Below are 24,769 nucleotides of genomic sequence, written 5' to 3'. Positions count from 1 at the left end.
ACATATATATATGTGTATATATATATATATATATATATATATATATATATATATATACATATATATATGTGTGTGTATGTATGTATATAAATGTGTATATATATAAATGTGTGTGTGTTTATGGATATATGTTTATGCATATGTATGTTATTGTTTTATAGGAGCATGTTTGACAAACCAAACAAAGAGGCATTCTACATTGTCATCCACTTTTTATTTAATAAACTGAATCCCACTCGTGCCCAAGATGTCTTCAGGTAGTACTATATGGTCATTTTAATGTTTCCTTCCTTTTCTGTTGTGATTTGAATTACATATTTAAAAATGTTATTACTTGTTTAGAAATTGCTGGCCAGTTTGGGATCATAAAAGTGATGCTGAGTTTCGCAAGGTGGCTTTTGCATGGCTCCAGGAGATAGCGGTATGTGGTGTTTTATATACAATATTCTGTTACTAGTGTTCCTGTTGCATTGCTTGAGAATCTATACATACAAAACTGTATTATTAGTAAAACTGATATAATTATACAGTTATATGATTGTATAAATGTATTAGGTACAAATATATTTGAATTAATTTTATTGTTTCACTAATGATATACTGTTTTTCACATTTTTCTTTGACTTTATTTCTTATTTAATATTTAGAATGAAGAAGGCAGTGCTTTTCCTAAGGTGGCTGCGTCACATTTGCTGTCTGCTTTTGGACCAAAATTTATCAACTTGATGCTCCACTTAGCTAAACATGTCATGCTGAAAACAATGAAGACATTTAACGTTGGTATGTAATTATTATTAGTTCCCAACCACTAAAAGTACTCAGGGCTGTTTTTTAAAAGATTACTAAAATATGTTCCTCATAAAATCTTAATTGTAATACCTGGCACATGGCTGTCATGTGTGCATGTGTATATACTTTTTTTTATAGTTATTTATAAAAGAGTAGTAAAAAATAGTAAACAAAATTTAAAATGTATACTGAATTTCACAGAGTGTGCAAGTAAAAGTATGTTGAATTGTTGTGTATATAATGATAGTTGTATTATAAATGTTAAATATGGTGAATTGACTATGTAACAAAAGAAGTTTTGTTAAGTACCTTAAACATTTTCGGACATTTAAATTTCAGATTCAATTCTTTTACATTTTTATTATGTTTACCAGGAAAGCCTTTAAAAAAAAAAAAAAAAAAGAAGCTGTTTCACTTATACAAATCAATCGAGACTACTACCTGCTACATGTGTCTGTCCATATGAGCAAATCGTTGGTTTGAAGATTCAAATGACACTTTCCATAACTTCCCAGATGAGAAATAAGGATCTTATCTAGTAAAACAATCAGTTCTTGTATAGAATGTATATATTTATTTAAATGACCAATCATTTTGCCCCCTTTTTTTCACTCCCCATGTCACACTTATCCAGTGTTGCCACACTATATGTATGGAACACATGCAGCAGTGCTGCCCTTTAGCTTTACCAGATTGTTTTGACTACGTCTAGTGCCTGACCTAAAAGGGATGTGTCTGTAAGACAGTATTCTCTTACTTGCTAATGCATTGTTCAGGTTTTGACCATGGTGGTTTTTCCACACAGTAGGGTTTTATGTGTCCCCCATATCTAATGTTGAGAGATAGAAACTGTGTTTTCACCAACTTTTTTCCAAATTGAATTACATCACTCTGTTTCTGTAACTGAGTTTGAAAAGGTTTTTAACAGTCTTGAAGTTAAAAAAAGTTTTTCATGTCCCAAAGGTGCAAGTCACTTCTAAGTCTGTTACAACCACAAGCATCACAAGCCTACTCTCCTTGGTCTCAAAGTCAGCACTTTTTCAATTTTCCATTTAGTTTATGACAAAGGTATACTTGAGTTTAAGCTCTTAATTTTTTTAATGTGATTTATTTTTTTATTTATTTTTGGTATGTGGTTATCTCGATTCGGTTGTGTTAAAGTCAGGCCAAAACATTTCATATGATATTTGCATATTTGTTTGTTATTTAAAGGGGTGGTCCAGAATGTAATTTTAAGGCTTGGTTGTTTTTTTAAGATGCAAACCAATGTGTGCTCATGTTTCACTTGAAGGAATAACGCTTTCATGCTGTGTAAACAGTCAGTCAACCTCATGCTCGCTTTCTAAAATAAAATCTGACAAGTGTCTGTAACGAGTGAAAATGGGGTGCGGCTCCTTTAAGAGAGATCGCCATTTTGTGTGTGTGTGTGTGTGTGTGTGTGTGTGTGTGTGTGTGTGTGTGAGAACTGTCTATAGATGTGTATACAAGAAGCACATGTCCGCGGGACCAATGTTTATTTTTCTTTTTCTCTGGTGCTCGGATTAAGTTATTGTTCTGTAATTTACAGTGACTCTGTTGACAGAAGAATAAAGCACAAGACGTGGGATGCGACCTGTGTGAGCCTTCATTTATGTTTCTGCTGCTACATGAGTTAGGCGAGCTCTCCTGTATTTTTTTAACTCAACACGTTACACGTCTTTCACATATATTCAGAATATGCATGTGTAAGTAATACGAATAGTTCACATATCTTTTGCGAGTTCATTATCTGAGATGTAAAACGCACGGAAAAGCTGCCTATAGAGAGAGACACACGCGCTGGTGAAGAGAGAGAGAGTGTGTGTGTGTTTACAGCAGTTTGACTGATAAATATGAATTTGTAGCTAAATTGTTAGCGGTGCCAAACAGCATTTCTCATTGTTTACATCTTTGCTACAACATACCGTTAAGGCTAGACACTGTACATGTCATGATCAATTTTAACAAATCAAAACTCACAGGCTACAGCTTCTGCTTGTTGGAGCTGCTCCTTCTTTGAGGAGATTTTAACCAAATCCAGCATTTTTGGATTTTGGAAGCTGTTTTTTGTCAAATCATGCTTGCTATGTATTTTATATTCTCTGGAACATAATTAATATTGTACTGTAAGCACTTCTGCTTTTGCGTCGTGTCCTTTGGAAGCCCAAATACAGAAACAGAAGAAGCTCTGTGGAAATAGCAGCGTTTGGACGCCATTTCAGCTTTCTCTGCTGTAACATTACAGCGCCTCTGGCAACGCCCCTTAGCTGCACAGTGTGTGTGTGTGTGTGTGTGTGCGGTAAAAGTACGTTTGTGATCTTACTGGCCCGGAAGTATTTTTTGTGTTCCCCAAAATTTGTTCATTGTAGGCTTTGCTAACCTACCTGTGTAAAAAGCGTCTTACATTCAGAGATGCTGTTTATGTTCACACAGCTACATTACATATCAACTAAAGTTTAAAATATGATATCGTAGTGGACCACCCATTTAAGCATCCATTTGACTGCTCAGCCAAAAGACTGCCATAGGGTTATTGCATGTGCACACCATCAACTTGCCTTAAGTCAAATTATAAGTTTATTGTCAATTATTCACAGATACAATTTTCACGTTAAGCGTATGTGTTTAAATTGATATATTTGTTCTACATTTGTTGCCTCGTCAATTAGATGGCATGTGGGTTCCTGAGGCTGCTGCAGTACCAGCAAGTTCCGAGGAGATGGAGTTAAAAAGATTTCAGCTGGTGAAGAGACAGTTCCAGAGAGTGACTGTAGAGCAGGACTTTATCATTCAAGACTATCAGAAAAGAGCCAAGTAAGTGTCTTGTTGAGATGTTGAGTCTTCTAGTTAGACAATTTGCTTCCATTATATAGGTTACCGCAACACTTTATGAATAGCTGACACATGCGAACGCCTCCAGGTGTCACTATAGTTGGAATCCGTGACTTTTCATTGAATTTTTTTTATTAAACGTTTTATGCTCCTCTTTCTGTTGAAATAAAATAGTATGGAACGGGGGTCTCAAACTCAAATTGTTGGGGGGCCATTTCAGTTACTGGCAATTTATAGGAGGGCCGTTTTAACATTCAAGCCCAAGGAAAAAAAGTGGAAACCTGATATAATTGATCCATTTTAGGACAACAGACATGATGTTTATATTTCAAGCATTAGCTGTCATCAGTGATTATGCAAATCTGCGCGTTTATCCTGTCACACATCAGCTGCTGAAATATATCTGTGGTTGTTGTGTGTATGGCCGAGCGCTAGACACACACTCAGTCATTCTTCCATAGCATATATATGGAGTCAAAATTCCAGCTTTTTGTTTCTTGTTGTACATATTGAAGGGAGAGTTTAAATTGCTATAAAAATACTACAAATTATAGGCATAATAATTATTATTCTATCGCAGCCAATTGTATTGTCCCAATAGCGTAAGAACAGTAGAAAGCACTTTGGGTAATTTAAGTGACTTTACTGGCAATTGTTCTTCTCACTATCCTTCTTTTTTGTAAAACTACAACTAAGAGGGGACAAGTATGTATATATTCACACTTTCAGCTAGCAGTACAATTGTACTAATGTATATATTTTTTATGTAAATCTTAATAAGCATATGAGGAGAATTTATTAAATGAGACCATTTGAATAGAATGTTAGAAAAATTATCGTTTTTGTTAAACCACCAGCATAACGTGTAAGCCATGAAGTGTTTGTAAAACAAAATACAAAAACTGATAATAATCAAACGGCCCTTGAATAGTCACAAAAGTAGAGCTTTAGTAAAAATAAAGCACTTACGGACATATATTTTGATGTTTAAATCAGCCACAGAAGTCAAACGCATGTGTGTTACTCTCGACCGCACACTGAGAAACAATGAAAGTAAAACTAATCTGAATGTAGTACTTTAAATGTCAACTAGGTGGCGGGTCAAAACATCAAGTCTCTAGCATAGACTGTAAAATATATAGACGGAGTACCCGTGACGTCACCCATAGGTTTCTGAACACTGCAAAAGAAGCTACAAGTAGGCGCGGCCAACCGACGCCATTTTGTTCACGCGTCATCGCACCCACGGCGGGATACCAAACAAGGGCAAAGAGGCGGAGAGTGAGCGGGGTACAGACATCTGCTGGCACTTTGCTTAGACCTGGCAGACAGACTTTACTTTGGGAGAAACGCTTAATACTTTATTACCTGTGACTCGTTTGTGTTCTGACCACATGTGCTTGGCTGTACACTATATCAATAAAGTGTTTAGACTTTTAAAAACACTGCTGTAACACATTTAGCCACTAAGCATTGTTCTTATGACGTTTTTCTACAGGAGAAAAACGCGAAATACTTCCAAACACTTCAGATATAGTCTGTGTTAGTAAATGCAAGACTTATGATGAAATCCAACATAACACTGTATGATAACGCTTCATATGACTGTTCTAGAGCCTACAGCTAATCAATCTGTCACATTCTGGAGTGCTTTACGGGTCTAAAGAAAAATATGAATGATAAATGATCTTAAATAAAACAAATACATTTATAGAGATGGTGTATAAGTATATAACATTACTCACATGGGAAACGGAGGCCACGTGAATGGTTTGTGAGCACAATTAAGTGCACACAGCATCCCATATCATCTGATAATTGTAAGAAATAAGTCCAAAAGGCAGCTGACTGTGTAAAGCCACACAAAACAAAACAAAAATACGATGAATATGCAGAGATCAGTGGCTAATCTGCCCGATTCAGCTGAGGTGAAGTGACGGCGACCAGCGAGACCTAGCTGTCACCCAAGTGGCCACGCCCTTAATTAAGCAAACTTAATATAACCTAATATAAAGGAAATAGATGAGTTATAAAAAAAATCACCCCCCTCACAGTTGTCATGGAGGGTAATAATAACTATATGAACCAAAATCGTTCTTTGTACCAGGCTGTAAACACCTTTTTTTTTCTGCTGTAAAGTTGGCCATTCTAACAGTGGGCTCAATTGAAATTTGCTCTATTATGGAGCCAGGACTAGCGGAATTTTGATGAATTGCAGTTTCAGTTACTTCCGTATTGGCTTCCCGAGGGGGAGCGGGAGGTTGCCGCTTGGTCACTAGACGTGACTGCAAAATAATGATAGTGGTTAAAAAAAAAATGTTTTGGTGGGCCGAATCTAGTTATATTTTTGACGTCAGTTGCGGGCTGGAGGGAGGAGGAGGGTGGGCCACAAATGGCCTGCGGGCCGGCAGTTTGAGACCCCTGGTATAGAGCATTGGCTGCACATTTAATCAGAACTATGCATTTAACAATATCACATTTATTTCACATTTAAAAAGTAACATAAACAACACTTTTATTATAATTAAATAGGTTTAAATAAAACAAAGTAGCACAGAAAAATCATAAAGTAAACTAGTTTTTCAAACAGATGAAAATTTCCAAAGAACTATATAAAACAACAGGAATAATTACCTGTTTGTTAATGTTAAATTATTAGCTGTAACTATGTTTTTTTTTTTATTAACATTTAATCACAATAAACCAGTTTGTTGTGAAACTTGGCAAATAAATGAATGTTAACCTAACGTAACTCTATAGGAATTTTATTAAACAATAATTCCAAAAAATCTTTTAGTCTTTAGTGCTTGTTTTAGATCAAATTAAAACAGTTTGAAAATAAACAACATATTAAGTGTTAAACATATTTTAGGAAAGTGTTCTTATAATATGTTCTAAAACCCAAATGATTTGAAATTTGGAACTGTCCTTAGAATTTTGTAGGTTGTAAATTAATCAAATGTGTGCATTGTATGCTTGGAGTGTGTTGTGGCATGAGCAACTCTTTATGGTGCCTACTCAAGAGCATCTTAGACTAGTTATCGCAGACTTTAATTCAGGAGTACTTGCACTTCGTGACCTTTTGGTCAGAAAAAGGATGGCAGGCCCACTGCAGAAAATATTGTTTCTCTCTTTTACACTTCAAGTTGTGTCTCTGTCAACAATGAAACCTCTGTACAACAACTAGCTGCTTTTTACTGTGCATGAACAGGCATTGAGAGCTCCTAAGTTTTGTCTCCTCTCAAATGTCTGCAGTTTCTTTTACTTTTTTTTGTTTCCAACTAGGGCTGGGTATAGTTCCAAAATTTTTGATACCGATACCCTGAATTCGATACCGGTTCCGAACGATACTTTTTTTCAATACTTTTATTTAAAGAAATATATTTTAACAAGATTATTTTTTCAGGATGTTCGTGACACTTTTCACAGCAGGCTTATCTCTAAGACCAGTAAACAAAGGAACAAAAGCACAAAATGAACAAAGTGTAGTTAACACAATATATTAGTGCAAACCGTTTTAATAAAGTTCAAGCTGTTTTAAGTCAATCAATTTTAAGTATTTGTGAGGCTTACCGCTGCTTAAAGGTTTAGTTCACCCACAAATTGAAATTCTGTCATTAATTATCTACAAATGAAGATATTTTGGATTTAATCCAAGAGCTTTCTGATCTCTCATGAATAAATCATTGAATAAAGTTATTTTTGTTTACTTTGCGCACAGAAGTATTCTCGCAGCTTCATATAATTATGATTGAACCACTTATATCGCATGGACTTATTTTGACTATGTTTTTGGTTCTTTTCTAGGCATTGAAAAATGCATATCCAGTAAATCTAATCTTTCTCCACAGTAGACAAAGGCAGCAAACCTTTAACAATAAAATGTGTAACGGCCCTGTGGCATTCATCTTTTCTTTCCTTTGTTCATTTGTACTTTTTTTCTGCCAGTGTAAATGGATTATCACTTGATGGTCTCCTAATTCCTGGGTCAGCAGGAGCAGAGAAATTAATGTGAAGAAAACATGAAAGCTAAACTGTTAATGCAGCCAAGTGTAAGGACATTTTTATAAGATAAGTTTAATGTGAGGTAAACTTCATAATTTACTGTTAACCTTAAAGCATTTTAGTATCAACTTAGCCAGGTATTTAAAGCCATCGAAACAGTACATAACGTTACACAGCGTACGTTAGGTCAAAAAAGGATTAATAAATTTACCCCGCACAAACTTAAGCCCCGTTTACACTGTCAGGTCTTGATGCCCAATTCCATATACATATGATACTGCCTATATCAGATTTTTTGTCTGTCCGTTTACATGTTCTTTTAATTGTGACCCATATCCAATTCATGTCTTTACACTTGCCGTACAATTTACGATACATGCATAAACGCGGGTTTTAGCATCTGTGCCACACTAGCCACGTTGGAATATGCGAAGCATAGTGTAAGCAGTGAATGGTTCAGTCCAGATTTACCCCCACGCAGTTTACGTAATGGTATCGCCCTGATGCGCGCGCGCGTGCGCGCGTGCGCGCGTGCGCGCGTGTGTGCGTGTGTGTGTGTGTAGTTGATGTAGCCTTTGCGCGCACTGGTGTTGTTGGAGAGAATAAAGTTCTATGTGTAGCCGCCCGCAGTGAGTGTATTTATAGCGACAAAAAGCAAAAGTTACAACACGAAGTTCGCCCAACTTTAAAATGATTTTGAGGCGGAGGGGGTGGGAAAGGGCCGTCATCGCATCTCGCGCTTATGGTTTTTATGCTGTCCTCCATCATTCAGAGGAATGTGTGGTTACGAAAGAGATCTCAGGTCTGGTGGGAGCAAATTGTGGCGACTGACCACTTTCCTCCATATTTCCTCTGTTGTTGTTGTTTACCGCGTCGAAATCTCCACACACGCTCCTCCTTATACATCATTAAACCGCGGAGAAGCACCACATTGTCACAAGGTTAATGATCATCAGAACAGAATGCCTCAATAAATCCGATCTGCCTGTTTACATGACAGTCGCATTGTCACATATCCGATTTATATCTGATTTATTTCCACATATGAAGGAGACCTGAAACCGATAGCTGAATATCCGAATGCATGCGTTTTTTTACTGCTTACATGGTCATAGAACAGATCCAATCTGTGTCACATATGAACAAAAAATCGGAATTGGGTCACATTTATCTGCAGTGTAAACGAGGCCTTAAACTTTAACGGTACACAAGCAAGAAGTGCTAAAAGTTAACTGATTTGATGTCTGTTTGACACTTTGACAAGCTCTGCACGAGTGGGCGTAACTGCCGTAAACTGCTGATTTTCAAGACAGCCTCGCCGCCGCAGCCTATCACCAGCATTTGATCAGGGCACGTTAAGGATGCAGGTTTTCTCCAAGTGGTGCTCACTGACGTTGACAAGATTATACCCTTGGGTATCGAAATTTGGTACCGAACGAAAATGATTTTTTCGATACTCCGTACCCAGCAAGCATTTTTTAGTCTAATAGACGTCTATTAGACGTCTAAACATAGCCTAGACGTCTAGGCTAAATCACGGCTAAATTTGGGCTGTCAGTGAAAATCTAATAGACGTCTAACCATAGTCAAAGTTTAGACGGCTACATATATACGTCTATTAGACGGTGAAATTTGGTCTAGGCTAAATCACGGCTAAATTTGGGCTGTTAGTGAAAATCTAATAGACGTCTAACCATAGCCTAAGTTTAGACGGCTACATATATACGTCTATTAGACGGTGAAATTTGGTCTAGGCTAAATCACGGCTAAATTTGGGCTGTCAGTGAAAATCTAATAGACGTCTAACCATAGCCCAAGTTTAGACGGCTACATATATACATTCATTAGACGGTGAAATTTGGTCTAGGCTAAATCACGGCTAAATTTGGGCTGTCAGTGAAAATCTAATAGACGTCTAACCATAGCCCAAGATTAGACTAGACGTGATTTAGACGCCTTTTCAACGGCTACATATATACGTCTAAAAGCCGGTGAATTTTGGTCTAGGCTAAATAATGGTTAAATTTGGGCTGTCAGTGAAAATCTAATAGACGTCTAAGTACAGCCCAAGCATAAACAAGTAATCAAAATTTCAGCTAATAAATGATTATGTTTATACATTTAATAAACAACAAAAATACACATTTACATATCAACATTTTTGATCAACAGGTTCTCAAAAATGCAATCCATTCAAACTAATTAAACAAAGCTTTTATTAATAAAAGCAACATTAACAATATTAAAAACATTAAACAATACAAAATAAATATATATAAAAATGTCAAAGTTATGACAAAACAAATAAGATAAAAACTAAGACTTTTTACTGTTGAACACAGAAGATATTTTAAAGAAAGCTGAAAACCTGTAAAAAACATACCATGGAAGTACAGGTTATACACCAATGGTTACAGGTATTCAGTTTTCTTCAAAATATCTTGTTCAACAGAATAAAGAAACTCAAAGGCTGTTATTTTTGCTTTATATGCACTCAAAATTATTCTTGTAGCTTAAAAATATTCTGATTAAACAACTAAAAGCATGTGGTCTGTTTTGAGGATGTTTTAGGTTTTTATCTGGACTTTAAACAAGTTGGGACCATTGCTGTGTATAGAGAATGAGAGAACTCTCAGATTTCACCTGAAGTATCTTAATTTGTACTTTGAAGACAAATCAATGTTTGGTACGACACGGATAATTAAACGTTTTCATTTCTGGTTAAAAAAAACCCTTTAAGTGTACATGAACCCAAAAAGTCCATCCAATCTATATGTGACACTCAGCAGGTTCTGCAAAACATCTACACCCACATCTGTAGGTCTGTCCCCAGGACCAGCATCCTCAGCCCAAATGATAAAGATCTCCACTGTTGTGTGTGCATTGAGATTCTGCCACTTTTAGTCCTGCAGAAAAAGGAGAGAAAATACTGAGATGTGTTCTAAACTCAGTCCTGTGACTGTGAGTTTTACAAATACATTTTTGAAAGGAAGATGGGTTGACACACTCACCACATATTCCTTTAAGTCTTCATTGAGGTAGATGCACAGACTCTTCAAATGAGGTAGATCTTCAGGACACAATCACACTTGATGGTTACGTATTAAAACTAGAAGAAAAAAAACATCTATTAACATAAAAAATAATTAGCCACAGGTTTACAGCTTAAAGCTTTTTACTTATTTACACATTTAAATTCAGTTATTTATTCACTTATTTTAACTATTTTAGTATCAGTGTGTTATATTCAATGTTTCTTTATGTCAACAGCAGTTATATGGATAATGCATAAATATTGTTTAATATTCATTCTGTGTGTTTGATGTGACTTGAAAGCTTCATCCAGCTTGTGAATGTACATGGGCAATCTGCATATGGACAGGGAAACAAGCAAATGTGGTCATAGTGTAAATGTTTTAATCTAAAGTGTTTAAGCAACTCATACCTGCTAGACTGTTCATTTTACACAGCCACACTCAAATATCTGTGGAGAAAAAAAACAAATAATTACAAATATTAGAGAAGCATTATAATAATAATAATAACTATCAGCTTACTTTATACTAGATTTTACTGTGACAAGTCAAAATACAGTTAATCATATTACTAAATGACATTTTCCATAACATAGTAAAGTTTATTTATAAAATATAAATCAATAAAAAATCAGAAATTAACTTGAATAGATTTTCTAAAAACAGAATTAACTTGGTACTTGTGTTTAAGTCTCTTGTTATGAAATCACAATCAAATATGATTTAAAAGCCAGAACTGCAGAAGTTTCATCTCATGACTGATTTTTTTATTTGACTTCAAGAGGCAATTTAATTAAGACGACTTGCATTATACACAATAAATGCTCTTAATCACCGAACTTTGCTTAATAAGTGTTTAATTTTGCGTGTTTAAAATGTTGTAACACTCCCTCACACCGTTTTTGTTTGTGTAAGATTTTTGGAATAAATGGTGCCTGTCCATTGATATTAGCGTAATACTATATTAAAACTCGCACATATAATAAAAAACATTGCTAAACAACATGATATTAAAGAGCCCATATTATGGGTTTTTGAAAATGCCCTTCCATGTAGTGTGTAACACAGCTCTAAGTGAAGTGAAATATCCAGCTAAGGCTTAAATCTGTAAGTGTACAGTGTTTAAAACTATTGATTCATCTATAAAAGAGTCGACTCATAGTGCTTCAAACGAGTCGTCTTGATAACGAGTCATTAGGTGTTTCGCGATGACGCAGCTACGAAACACAAGTAGTTGGGCGCGCAAACCCGGGAGATTTGAAACCTGCGGCCCCGCCCACTAACAGAAAAAAAAGTCTCACACACACACACAGAGACACACACAGACACCGGTCGAATGAAGTCACGCTGTGCAGATGGATATTATGGACAGTCTAATCAAAGATGAAACATCAGCAATATAGCCCAGCCTTGAGCAGTTCTGAGTGCTTCTGAAAACTACCTGCTTTCAAAGAAGACTTCTTCAGTTTGTTAAAGGAAGGATCAGTATAGACTGTCTGAACATGGATCAGTGCATCATGGATCAGTTTCTACCCCCATTTCACAAGTGTAAGTAAGTGCGATTAAAATTATTGCCTCGTTTACTCTAGCTTGCAAATTATGTATTTAGTTGTGTTTTGTTACTTGTAACCGCGTATCAGGTTAACTCTTTATATTCTCATATCGCGTGTAAAGCCACGTTGAAAACGCGACGCGTGCCGCTTTGATTACGGATCGTCAGCTGTTTACACACATGCAACGGACAAGTTTCAAAATATTTCAGCTCAATATTATTGTCTCCTCGTGTGTGTAACGCACGGGTATTCGCTGATATAACTGAGCGCCGCTCCTCTATGGACACGCCGGCCCTGTGTGTGTGTGTGTCTGTGTCTCCTCGTGTGTTTAACGCACGGGTATTCGCGGATATAACTGAGCGCCGCTCCTCTATGGACGCGCCGGCCCTGTGTGTGTGTGTGTGTCTCCTCGTGTATGTAACGCATGGGTATTCGCGGATATAACTGAGCGCCGCGCCGCACCCTCTCTATTCTGCCGCTCCTCTATGGACGCGCCGGCCCTCTGTGTGTGTGTATGTGTGTCTCCTCGTGTGTGTAACGCACGGGTATTCGCGGATATAACTGAGCGCCGCGCCCTCTCTATTCAGCCGGTCCTCTATGGACGCGCAGGCCCTGTGTGTGTGTTTGTGTGTGTGTGTGTGTGTGTGAAAAGAGCAAGAAGACTGTGACCTCCTCGCCAGTTCTTGGACTTTTTGCTCAATAAAATAGTTAGTCGTCAGTATTTTCTAGTCCATCGTCTGTGTTTACATTCACCCACTGGCAGCCAAAATCCACTATGAAGCGTGTATGCACTGTGACTACTTTTATATTGTAGATTAGCAGCTGGGCATTTCACTCTGTCTCGCGCTGAAGCCTTGTCCGTGTCGACCAATCGCAGCAGGCTGTCATCGGTCCAATCAGCGCAGATTAGCTTCGCGCTGAGGAGGGGTTTGGGAACAAATGAATCGCTGAACGATTCATATGGGAGTCGCTGGGATAATTAGGTAAAAATAAATGCAGATTGTAAGACCATCAAAGTGTTTTTTGACCTTGCATGCATATTAGACTGTTGTTGGAGACCCTTACAACCTAAATATGACCCTATTTCATGTATAATATGGGCTCTTTAAAGCAGATTACACTTACCTTGCAGGGCGCTCGCAATCCAACGGGCTACAATTTTCAAACCACAACAGCTTCTTCCTCTTGATTTGTTGGTCCATTTCAGCCGAGCCGACTCGACAAATGTGCAATACCGCCATCTATCGTGTGGAGTACAGAACTGCATTGGTTTTTCTTAACTGATTAGATCTGGCTTGTTTTACCTTAAGATATATGTAATATATTATAAAATAAGATATATTATGCCATATTTGTTTTTAATTAAAAATAAAAAGGCAGTAAGTCTGCAATAAATTTTTATGTAAATTTTGCGAGGTGGGTAAAGAACATCTAATTCAAAGCTAAATTATGGCTACAAATAGAACATGTCATGAAATTACACCTTAACACTTACTGATAATGCGTGCGTGATGCACGCGCCGCACAGCCAAATACTACAGTGAATCAGTTTAGGCTATCAGTGGGCTATAAATAGCCGGCCGAATGACGAGCTAATTCAAGGCTGCGCTCAGACTATGAAAATAGCATATATTTTTAAAAGCCCAAACTCCTTATATGCGATTGACTTTCCTTACTTGAAGGAATATCATACATATCACAAGGTATTTTGCCAAAAAAAAGACAGGTAAGCAAATGTAATTTTTTTGGGCTAGAGATGGGTTACACATAGCCGGACTAGATTGGGTCTATACTTCACCGAGAAACTGAAACTACGTCTATTACTTGCAGGAACCTCATAATTGTTATTGACCTTTCTTGCATGACGAAGTATCATACGTATCACAAGCTTTATTTAACAAAAAACATCATGCAACCAAGTTTAAGGTTATTCGGGCTAAAATTGGGTTACACGTAGCCGGGCTAGACCTGGTCTACACTTCACCTAGCCGGTGAAATGACGGCTATTGCTTGCTGGGAAGCTTTATTTAACAAAAAACATCATGCAACCAAGTTTAAGGTTATTTGGGCTAAAATTGGGTTACACGTAGCTGGGCTAGACCTGGTCTACACTTCACCTAGCCGGTGAAATGACGGCTATTGCTTGCTGGGTAGTATCGAGACGGTTCAGTCGGTGCTTAAAAAGTATCGAACTCGATACCCAGCCCTATTTCCAACAAAGGTGCCCTTACTGTTCATGCTGAGCATTTATTGCTGAGGAAAGGTGCTCTTACTGTAGTTTTGGCATGTCTTGTTGCTCTAGTCAGTAGGGTCTGGTTCAGGAAAAGAAATAAAATTCATGTTACATACTACTTATGTTTCAGACTCTCTCCTTATGAGGAAGAGATTGTGTTGTATCAGCCAATTAATTGGTGTATTTCTTCAGATAATTATTACACCTACGCTGTCTTCACAGTTTTCCCCCCTACTCTGTTAGCCAGCTTTACATGTGTAACCATGTCTTTTTTTTATCCCCAGAGTTTTGGAAAAGTCGTTGAGAGACCTTGATGCAGAGAATGCCAAATATGACAGTCTGCTTAAGTAAGCACCTCGTTTTTGACACTTTTCAAATAAACTGAAATAGCATAGATGTCTATCATTTCACTTTGCTTAACTTTTTTTTTTATTTGTAGAGAACATGACCGCATCACAGATTTGAAAGAAGTCATTTTTGCAAAAGCCCAGAAGGTTTAATTTATAAGAATTAATGCCTTTTTTCTTTACTAATATAATTTTCATGAATATATACGTTAATTTGTTTTCATTCTAATCATATTTATTTTGGTACTATCAGCTGCGAGGCCTTTGGAATGAGGTTGACAGATTCTTATCCAACCATCAAGGAAAGCGAGACATAGTGGCGAGTGTGATCAATGGACAGGTGGACCAGTACATCTTGTGTGGACAGGAGTTAAATGTGAAGATGCCTGCAGTTTTGCATGAAAGGATGGAACGTCTATCCTACCAGGTCAGCGCTACATGCAGAAATTGTAAAGGGAAACTTCAGTGTTCTAATTTTGGAGATCAAACATATAACAGTACATTCTGTCTCTATAGCCCAGTGCTGTTAGGTTGTATGAGGGAGGGCAGCGTGTCCTCGTGCATTTGCTGGCACTTTTGAATGAAGGATTACACGTCCTTTGTGAGGAGAGAGAGACAATTGTAGGGCCGAGTGTACAGCTTCAAAACCAAGATGTCCAGGAGCATGCATTGCTTTTCACACGCTCAAAAGAAAACCTCAATCTTATAAGGTAACAATAAATATATATATTTTGTCTTTTTTTTGTCTTTTTATATTTAGAATGGTGTTGTAATGATGGTGAGATACAGTTCAGTTTAGTTTTTGTCATTTGAATTAAACCATAAAGAAACAAAAGTAAAACAAACTTTAAAAAAAAAAACTTTTTTAATAGAACTTTTAATTTTTTCTTCTTTTTTTAAATCAACCATCAATCTGAACTAGTTTGAATACATTAAGACACAATAAATAAACAAACAAACAAATCAGGGATTTGAAAATCACTGTCACCTGTGAGTTAATTGATCAACATCAGGTTTAATTTGTGAGTTGCTAGTTTAAATCTGTGACCACACCCTCTGTGTTAGAAGTCTGCTAAAATATAAAGGTATGTGAAGGGACACCATGAATTTGGGACCTTTACTAACTGTTAAGCACAATATTGATATTTTAGATTAAATGTTTTTTATTTATTTAAATTTATTTATTTTATTTTTATTTATTTTTTTCTTCTAGGTGGAAATTGGTCAAAGAAGATGCAGCAGAGATCAAGGTTTTCATTAGTAAGCTGGAGGAGGACTGGGAGTGCAAGTGGGCTAACTGTTTGAAAAATACACCCCTTACCTGTTTTCTTGAAAAGGATCCTGTAAGTGGAGTCACAATAACTTTTTTTTTTTTTTTTTCTTGTTTTATTTTTATGTTGTGTGTGTGTGTGTGTGTGTGTGTGTGTGTGTGTCTCTTTGTGTCAGGTTATACAGAAGTAACATTTGGTTTAGCTCGTTTGCTTTCAAATGATCTGTTCTTTGCATCTCTTAACAGGTTCTTGACTTCGTATCTCCAATGGTTGCTCTCTCATTTGAGCCAGCTTCTGAGGCTAGCTTTCAGGCTAGTGTTATTTCACAGTATCCATGTAAACCATCTGGTAAGTTTACAGCTTAAGTTGCTCCTTGTATAATATGTTTTTTCCCATAGAGGTGCTGCAATTAAAAAAAAAAAAAAAATCTCTTGCTTTCGAGATCTGCTTAAGCAGCCATCAAAAGGAAAACTTGATACCACAGAGGCAGCTGTTCATTTGGAACAAGAAGTTCACCTTGAGCCAGAGATCAAAATGTATGGTACAATTTTATCTTGTTTTTTAGATGGAAAAACTTCAGAAAATACCTGGCTTGCATGACAATACATCAAAACGCATTATTTACCAACAGATCTTCTGTGGCAACTAAAGATCAGGAAGTCCATCTGCCATCTGACAGCTGCTTTTCACTAGAACCTGTGCCTTGTGGGACACCACCATGTGAAACAATTCAGTCTGTGACCGAGACACCTAGTCCAGTACAGGTAGTTTTCTCTATAGAGACGTCTGCTGAGGCCAGCAATCATTGCATGCATGAAATATTGCACATAATTGACAAGTTTTGTTTGCTACACAAAAACATCTACTTTTTAACGAGTTGAGTTAAAGTAAAAGTTGAGATTTCACAACTGAATAGTTAGTGATGTGCTATTTAATTATGCCATGTTTAGCAGCACGTAATAGTTTGTTGCTCCTCAATTTGTTTTTGGATCCAATAAATAAGACCTATTTCAAGGTTGATGTGGTCGTAACTTTATGAAATGCACACATGATTTCATGCAAGTAATACAATGGATGATTGCGTTATACTAGATCTCAGATTATGTGTTATTGAAGCTAATTATTTTGTGGATGTTTATAAACTGGTTGTGGTATTGATTTTAACATTTTAGTCTTCATTTTCTCTTTTGCAGCCTTGCCAAACAAGAAATCTGTTAAAGACCTCCCTATTAAAGACCAAGGCTCAAATTCTAGATTTGGAGTATGACAACTTGGCAAGTCAAGTATGTGTGTGTTTTGACTAAATTTTGCTTCATTGTAATACACAAGACAGACCTGTAGCACCAACTAAACTAGCTATGGTGGTGGGTTGTAGTTTTAATTTTTTTTTTTTTTTTTGTAGTGGGAAACTGATACTAGGGCAGTGTTAAGCAGTACTTTGCCCTTCACAAGTTTTCCCTATATCAAACCTGCTCTCTGATGACCGGTGCGAATTGAGAGAAATCGCCACGGACAGATACGGGGCAGACAGTCTTGCATACTTAATGCAAATGTACCCAAACGTTAATTTACAGTTTGGTTCTCAGTTTGCAGATGCAGTGATCATGAGTCCAGGTAATCGAAGAAGTGATGTAGACCTTGGACAGTTACTAAATGCCATATCGGACCCCTTTTCTTCTAGGAAACAGCTTTGCCGCACCCCTGAGAGTCTAAGTATGTATTTTGGTAGCCTCAACAGTCAGTGTTCACTACTTCGCTATAAATGTTGTTCTTAAACATTGGATTTTAATATAAACTATCTCTAGTTAAAGATGTAAGAAGTTCGTGGAGAAAAGCTGTAGAGGAAGGAATTGCTGAGAAGAAACAAGCATCTTGGAATCAGCAAGACAGCCTTTCTTGGCTCAAGACGCCCATGGCTGAGATGAACAGCCCCTGCAAGACCCCAAATTTAGAGGCTTCCATCTCTTTTTCAACCAATCTTGCCCATTGCACCTCTCCTCCTGCCCAGCAGGGGTCCGCCCTCCACTCAACTGTGTCATGGGACTCATCACAATTAGAGGCTTTCACCAGTCAATGCTCAAGTGATGTTATTAAATTCAGCATTGCTCAGGAGGAGCTCCCAGACCTGTTTGATGATGATGATGATGATGATGATGATGATGTGTCATTTAACAGCGACATCTCTGTTGAGAATCCTGGTAAAAAGGCGAGGGATGAAGAACTTTGCTTGCCATCTGTTGGGTCGTGTTATCTTGATCAAGAAACTCCCCTACTGACAACACAACTGTGTTTGGGGACCTCTTCAGATAAATCTCTTTTTAAAGATTCCCCAGTACATTCAAGTATGAGCCAAGATTTGAGCCACTGGACTACTGACCATTTTTCTCTTGATTTAGACCGACTTGAGAGTCTTTCTTCCCCTCCTCGAGCAGAAAATCTCACCCTTCCCAATTTAGTTAATGTCAATCTTGATGAATACTAACATGTCTTAATAAACAACTGTAATTGTTTACATATTGGTCTCCTGAATGAAATTTTGCACATTGCTGTGGTGTGCTTTTGCAAAAACCATTTTATCGTCGTCAAATTTTTTTTTTTTCCTTTTCTGAACCATGTGAACTCTTGTCATCTGTACTAAACTTTAGTGTAAATACAATTGATTTGTAAAAGTTGTCTGAAATAGTGTATTTTGTTAATGTGTAATAAACCTCGTTTTGCAATTTCTGTTCATCTGAGTATTAAAATGTATTTGTTTTGCTTTTCAACTTTTCTGACTACTATTTGTGTAAATGTACAATCAAGACGCATAATATACAGACGTTCCAACGGCTTGTGAGGTGTAAAAGCAGCAGGCACCTGTAAATTCTGGTTCGCAGCGCACTAGCCTATGGATAAAAAGTCACAAGTGCAGAGCGGAAGAGAAATGTGGTGCAGACAGTCACGCATGGGCGTGTTCACCCGCCTCCAGCAGTCAGTCCGAGAAACCCGAGAGCACACCAAAGTAACAAAACACAAACATGGCGCCTATTTGCTGCCGTACAGTCTAGCGCTCGACAGAGACAAAGTTTCCAGGAATAAACACGGCGCGCTCGCACTAACTAGACGTTTAATTTCCGCTCGAAACGGAGTGGACAGGCTGCAAGTTACAACTTGCCTACATGTCAACGTGTTGTACTTTAGTGATCTGAACAGCTGGTACGTATTGCTGGGTTTTTGAAGTTGCTTGATGTAGACAAACGGATTGAGTTGCATTTTCTCCGGCTGGTGGTTTCGGAGGATGATATTTTCACACTGGTACTCCTCGAAGCGTGTCCTGAGTCTGTGGACGTTATAGAATAAAACACGGTTTGCATTCTGTTGAATATACGTTAAATGAGGTCGAGTTGTCTGGAGCTGCTCTATCTCTTGAAGATGCAACAGTTGGACAATTCGTTCACAGGCCTCGTTAGGGAGTACGTTACTGGCTGTCAAATTTTAGCGTGCAGTCCACCTAGACAACACTTTAAGCGTTTGCCTAATGCCTAGTTCGCTGATTTGAGAAAGCGGGTATGTTTCAAATGAAGACTGCAGGGTGTGTCAGATTGCTGAAAAATACTAACGTTAGACACATCCGCCTGTAAATCTTGTTTTTACATGTTAACGTTTCATATTTGTACGCCACGAGTTGCTGACATATCAGTAATGGTATCAGTGCTACAAAAATAGTCTTAACAACACAAATCAATTTGTTTACAGGTTACTTTATCTATGATATACATTGTAAGTTAAAGTGTGTATCTGAATATGTGGATCGAAAAAGTGAAAATGCAATCTTTGTTTTGTGAGCATACGAATTAAAGGATAACTTTTGTTGTTGTTGTACTAAAAGAAAGAGATGCTTGTAAAGTGCAGATGTCGCAGACTGGTTTGATTGATCAATAACTTGATGTTCAAGAGGTTTCAAACTAGTGCGGGTTGCTTCAAATTATGTGTTTTCTTTTGTCTAACACTCCTGAATCAAGGGAGACATGAAATGTGCTGTGCGGGAGCATTCGTGACATGTTTGTAACCCCCTGGTCTATGTTTACCTGTGCAGTGGGCCTCTGTTTATTTATACTGAATTATAATGTATAGGTTGAAGGCGTTGTGTGCATGTAGGCTGGCTGACCTTGTGTCTTGTTACGTTTACTTGCCAAGGTTGAGTCAGGTGACTGAGATCATAAAAAGAGCCGTCCTCAGGAGTGGCTACTACAGGTAGTCGCGAGGGATTGTGGGAATGACAAATGGCAGGCCATGTGGCAGGAAGGCAGAACCTCTCAAGTGAAAGGGAAAAACAAAACCACATAATAATACTGCCCCTGTGCTTCCTTTTCCTCCAGCTTAACAATGTTTATATAGCCTTTTAAAAGTAGATTCAATACTTTTTTCCATGCATGTTATTTACAAGCTAAACCACATTTTCTGTAAAACATGCCATCTACAAGTAAAATGTAACTTAATTTTTAAATAAAATTGAGATTGGATTTTTTTTTACAGGGACAGTGAACTCAAGTAAAATGTACCCTGTTTTGTTTAATATTAATATTATTTATTAAAAATTAATATTTTTACACCTCTAAAAAACACTTTAATAGAAGAATAGCATCAAGTCAGTTAAACACTTGATCTGCTCAGTAAAGTAGCAGAGGGGCTTGTTAAGAAATTTGAGCTCCTTCGGTGTTAAGGAAAATAACGAGTGTAGTAGATGAACAACAATGACTACGTTTACATGTGCACCGCCACGAACAATGCGAGTATTTCCAATAATAAGAGTAAGTGCTTAATTGCAATATAACATTTACATGTCAGGAAAAAAAATCTTAAAACTGTTTAAAAGCAATTTTATTATTCTTATTATTGTCAAGATTCGTGTTTCGTCTTTTCATCATTATTCACATGCCACACTTTGCAGTACAAATGATTTGGAAAAGGTCTTTGAAAAGGTAGATGTGTTACTGACCACTGTTTTAACTCATTCACGTCTAATGCAAAATGCTTTGTTTGTATTTTGGTGCTTCCATGAATTGTTTTATTCCATGTTTTTTCACCCGAATTTGTCATTGATGTCATTCATAGAGCTGTTTGAACTTGTTGGCCACAGAAGACTCTGTTCCTGTAACTGTGCAGAGCATGGTTGTTGCCAGTCAGTCTACAAAAGCTGGGTCAAACATATGTATATTCGTTCTGTAAATTCATGATACCCACGACACTTGATTTAGTTAAAATGCCAAAGGAGGACCAAGGAACTGCTTTGAAAGCACATTCTACAGATGGCACGCTGTATTGCATGAGGTAAAGTTTAATCGCAATATTGCCAAAATCCCATTATAATCACATTAACAACTGACTATATGTGGCAAGAGCATGCAGGCGGTTCCTGGAGGATGAATGAACTGATACCATTCAATGGCCTCAACACTTATTTGACCTAAATCCAATAGAACACCTCTAGGGCTTTATTGTGGTCTATCAGACACTGCTAGATTGCATCTTAGGCCGTCCAGGAGCTCAGTGATGCCCTGGTCTGTATTTGGTAGGAAACACCCCGCACCACCTGTTTCATTAGGAGGATGCCACAATGTTGTCAGGCATTCTGCATACAAACTACTGAGAACCATTTGCAGTTGCTGTGATATCTTTTCGCAAAATAAACTAGCTCCATCATGTTTCAATTGATTTTGGGAGTGTTTGAATTAAGCCATCCGTAGGTTATTACATTTTTGTTCCCATCAAACAATGTGACATCTTTAAGTTCCTAGCTCATTATTCAGCCCAAATCAGTTTGAATTACCAGCATAAAACTTTTCCCCTTTGAGTTAATTTGCGTTTTATTCATTTAACATGCTTTCCGCTGTTTATTCTAATTAATATTAGACAAAGTGTATTCGTAAAGACTAAGGGTACATGTACACATGCTGTTATGATACAAAGCTAATTGCAGCTAACAATTATGGCAATTTAATATTTTTAACTGCATGTCAGAAACTAAATGGCCATCTGTGATATGCTGTGTCCAGTATAGGCACTGTCCATGATTTTTATTATGGCTTCTATTAAGTATGCTCTGATCTGTCAACCGGAGATTGGTATTGGAAATTAGCAAATTAGATAAAATACCCCAGAAATCATGGTAAAGAGTGAGTGAGGAAAAGAACAGATCATGAGACCAACATGTAGTGATGTTCTAAGCATTGCACTTGTTACGTTAAATCAATAGAGCAGCAAAAATACAGTGCTCAGCATATACAAGAACACCCCTCAGAAATCTATCTTTTAAATTCATATTTTTAATAGGAAGCTATACAATATTGTATTTGTGCATATACATTCGATTAGTCAGTACTTAAGCCAAATCTGGAGCTAGGGCTGCTCAATTATGGGAAAAATCATAATCACGATTATTCAAAATGATTATCAGTTGAAGTTAAAATTATTCGCCCTTCTCTGAATTTTTTTTTATATATAAATATTTCCCAAATGATGTTTAACAGAGGAATTTTTCCTATAATATTTTTTCTTCTGGAGAAAGGCTTATTTGTTTTATTTCGGCTAGAATAAAATAATTTGTAATTTATAAATAATTTAAATAATTTGAAACCTATTTTAATAGCTCAATATTATTAGCCCCTTTAAGCAATATTTTGATTGTCTGCAGAAGAAACTACTGTTATACAATGACTTGCCTAATTACACTAATCAAGCCTTCAAATGTCACTTTAAGCTGAATACTAGTTGCTAGTATTGAAAATATCTAGTAAAATATAATGTACTGTCATCATAGCAAAGATAAAAAAAAATCAGTTATTAGAAATGAGTTATTAAATCTGTTATGTTTAAACTGTGCTTTAAGCATCTTCACTGTAAGAAAAAAAAACTTTAGCTACAAAAGTCCTTCAGTCAAGAGCAGTGAACGATTTTCTCCTTTGGTTGTTTGATTAATAATAAAAACATGCGGCAGTAAGAATATAGCGCGCTATTACTTTAAGAACAGCACGGCTCTGATATGGTTTCTTTTACATTGCGTTTTGATTCCCAACTTGTTTGTTTATTACACTAATGAGGGTTAATATGAATAATCACTAAACACCGCGCTCTGACAAAAATGTTCATGTATTTGACCATTAAAGCGCTCGCATTAAGATGTCGTTAGATGTGTGTACTCTGCTAGTCTCCAAGCCTGTCCGAGGCTGTGCAGCGCGCACACACACAACAGCATGCGCTCACTTAAAAATATGAATGATGTGCATCCCATGCTGCAAACAATACATTACAGTACATGCTTTTAGTAAGTTTCATGTGGAGCCGAGCTTTGCAGAGCAACAAATGTGTACAACTGGAAAGGGGGCGGTATATGATGCAATAATCGTTTATCTCGATTAATGCTTTTTCATAATCGTTAGAAGCCGAATTCGAAACCGGATTTTCGATTAAAACAGCCCTATCTGGAGCTAATCTAAAAAAATAACTTATGAAAACGGTATATGTTATAAAAAAAAATATTAAATACAAATTTAAAAAAAAGAGGAATAATCAAGAGAAGGATTTTTTTGGCAATATTTTGCTTCAATTTAATTGCATTATCTTTCTATTTCTATAAATGTTTGGTGACTAAAATATTAGTTTAATAAATATATCTATTTAATAAATCAGTTTTGTTCAAATGCACCAAAATACATTGCCTAAATTCACTGAGAAATGGAGAAAAATATTCATTGCAGGGCCTGCAAAATTTCTAAATTCTTGGTAGCCCTTCGGGCAGGCACTCTGTAATTGTTGTTAGACCGAATAGAAATTTAAGTAGCCAAATAGAAAATACATTATTTATTAAATCAAAACAAAACATAAATTTACTAAATAATAAAAGATATAATGGCATTTCTTAAAGGTTTAGTTTTAAATAGCTAAAATTGTATTATTTAAAGGGCACATATGGTGAAAAATCTACTTTTCAAGCTGTTTGGACAGAAATGTGTGTAAGTATAGTGTATAAACTGTCATATTGGGGTGAAATAAACACACCCAGTCCTTTTTTTTTTTTCAAATTTAACAACATAAAAACGGTGGACCATTGGAGCGGTTTTCAGATCGACCGCAACTTTACGTAGGAGTGCGGTCCCCCCGCCCACCAATATTGATTGACAGCTGCGCGCATTAACATGTCTGGTCGTCACGTGTATAATCATATCATCAAGAGAGGACGAGCGCTAAGCAGCCGGGAATAAAAGGTGTGTTCAGTTCGCTAGGATCATCAATCATCATCAAACATGATCAAGAGTGAGTTTCACAAGTTTAAAATGTTTTAAAACAGAGCATGTGTGTAATAAAGTACAGCAGTTCACTTCAGATTCCCTTAATCAGCATAGCCGCGTGTCAGAACAATTATAAAGGAAGACGCTTCAATCACGGTTTGTGGACGTTAAATCAGGTTTATTTTGTACATTAACATAACAGATATCCATACAGCAGTGGATATTACCAGTATCATGTCACATATGCGTGCAAAACGAGTGCAAAGCTTAACGCACTCTCTCTCTCTCTCTCTCTCTCTCTCTCTCTCTCTCTCTCTCTCTCTCTCTCTCTCTCTCTCTCTCTCTCTCTCTCTCTCTCTCTGTGTGTGTGTGTCTGCGTGTCTGAGCTATTTGTGTGTGTGTATGTGTCTGCACTATGT

The 24,769-nt window shown here is 36.9% G+C and overlaps 2 protein-coding genes and 1 non-coding gene across 5 annotated transcripts in view; all 3 read left to right on the top strand.

Moving 5' to 3' along the window:
• Nucleotides 1–126: 126 nt before the first annotated feature.
• haus6 (HAUS augmin-like complex, subunit 6) lies at nucleotides 127–18,813 on the top strand. Its single transcript, XM_056462222.1, has 15 exons — nucleotides 127–257; nucleotides 343–421; nucleotides 648–780; nucleotides 3,477–3,621; nucleotides 14,750–14,812; nucleotides 14,905–14,959; nucleotides 15,066–15,239; nucleotides 15,329–15,522; nucleotides 16,026–16,155; nucleotides 16,329–16,431; nucleotides 16,526–16,619; nucleotides 16,715–16,847; nucleotides 17,277–17,366; nucleotides 17,670–17,796; nucleotides 17,889–18,813. The coding sequence occupies exons 1-15, from the start codon at nucleotides 145–147 to the stop codon at nucleotides 18,563–18,565; spliced, it is 2,310 nt and encodes a 769-aa protein (XP_056318197.1). The 5' UTR covers nucleotides 127–144; the 3' UTR covers nucleotides 18,566–18,813.
• On the top strand, nucleotides 17,486–17,616 carry LOC130233038 (small Cajal body-specific RNA 8). Its single transcript, XR_008838179.1, has one exon. It is a non-coding gene; the product is annotated as a small Cajal body-specific RNA 8 (non-coding RNA).
• A 254-nt stretch (nucleotides 18,814–19,067) lies between the features above and the next one.
• Nucleotides 19,068–24,769, top strand: part of dennd4c (DENN/MADD domain containing 4C) — a 74,366-nt gene continuing 68,664 nt past the window's right edge. For all 3 annotated transcript variants that reach the window (XM_056462221.1, XM_056462220.1, XM_056462219.1), the window contains exon 1: nucleotides 19,068–19,278. The gene's annotated coding sequence lies outside the window, so the exon portion shown is untranslated. The remainder of the gene's footprint in view (nucleotides 19,279–24,769) is intronic.

Source organism: Danio aesculapii, chromosome 7 (genome assembly GCF_903798145.1).
Source record: "Danio aesculapii chromosome 7, fDanAes4.1, whole genome shotgun sequence".
Taxonomy (NCBI): Eukaryota; Metazoa; Chordata; class Actinopteri; order Cypriniformes; family Danionidae; genus Danio; species Danio aesculapii.
Note: the sequence above shows the minus strand (reverse complement) of the source record. Positions and strands in the feature narration are given on the sequence as shown.

Excerpts from the sequence above, each read along its gene's own strand:
- haus6 (XM_056462222.1), top strand. The coding sequence starts at position 145 with ATGTTATTGTTTTATAGGAGCATGTTTGACAAACCAAACAAAGAGGCA. Across the intron at positions 15,240-15,328 it reads TGGAACGTCTATCCTACCAG|CCCAGTGCTGTTAGGTTGTA; the intron begins GTCAGCGCTACA and ends CTGTCTCTATAG. Across the intron at positions 16,432-16,525 it reads GTATCCATGTAAACCATCTG|ATCTGCTTAAGCAGCCATCA; the intron begins GTAAGTTTACAG and ends CTTGCTTTCGAG.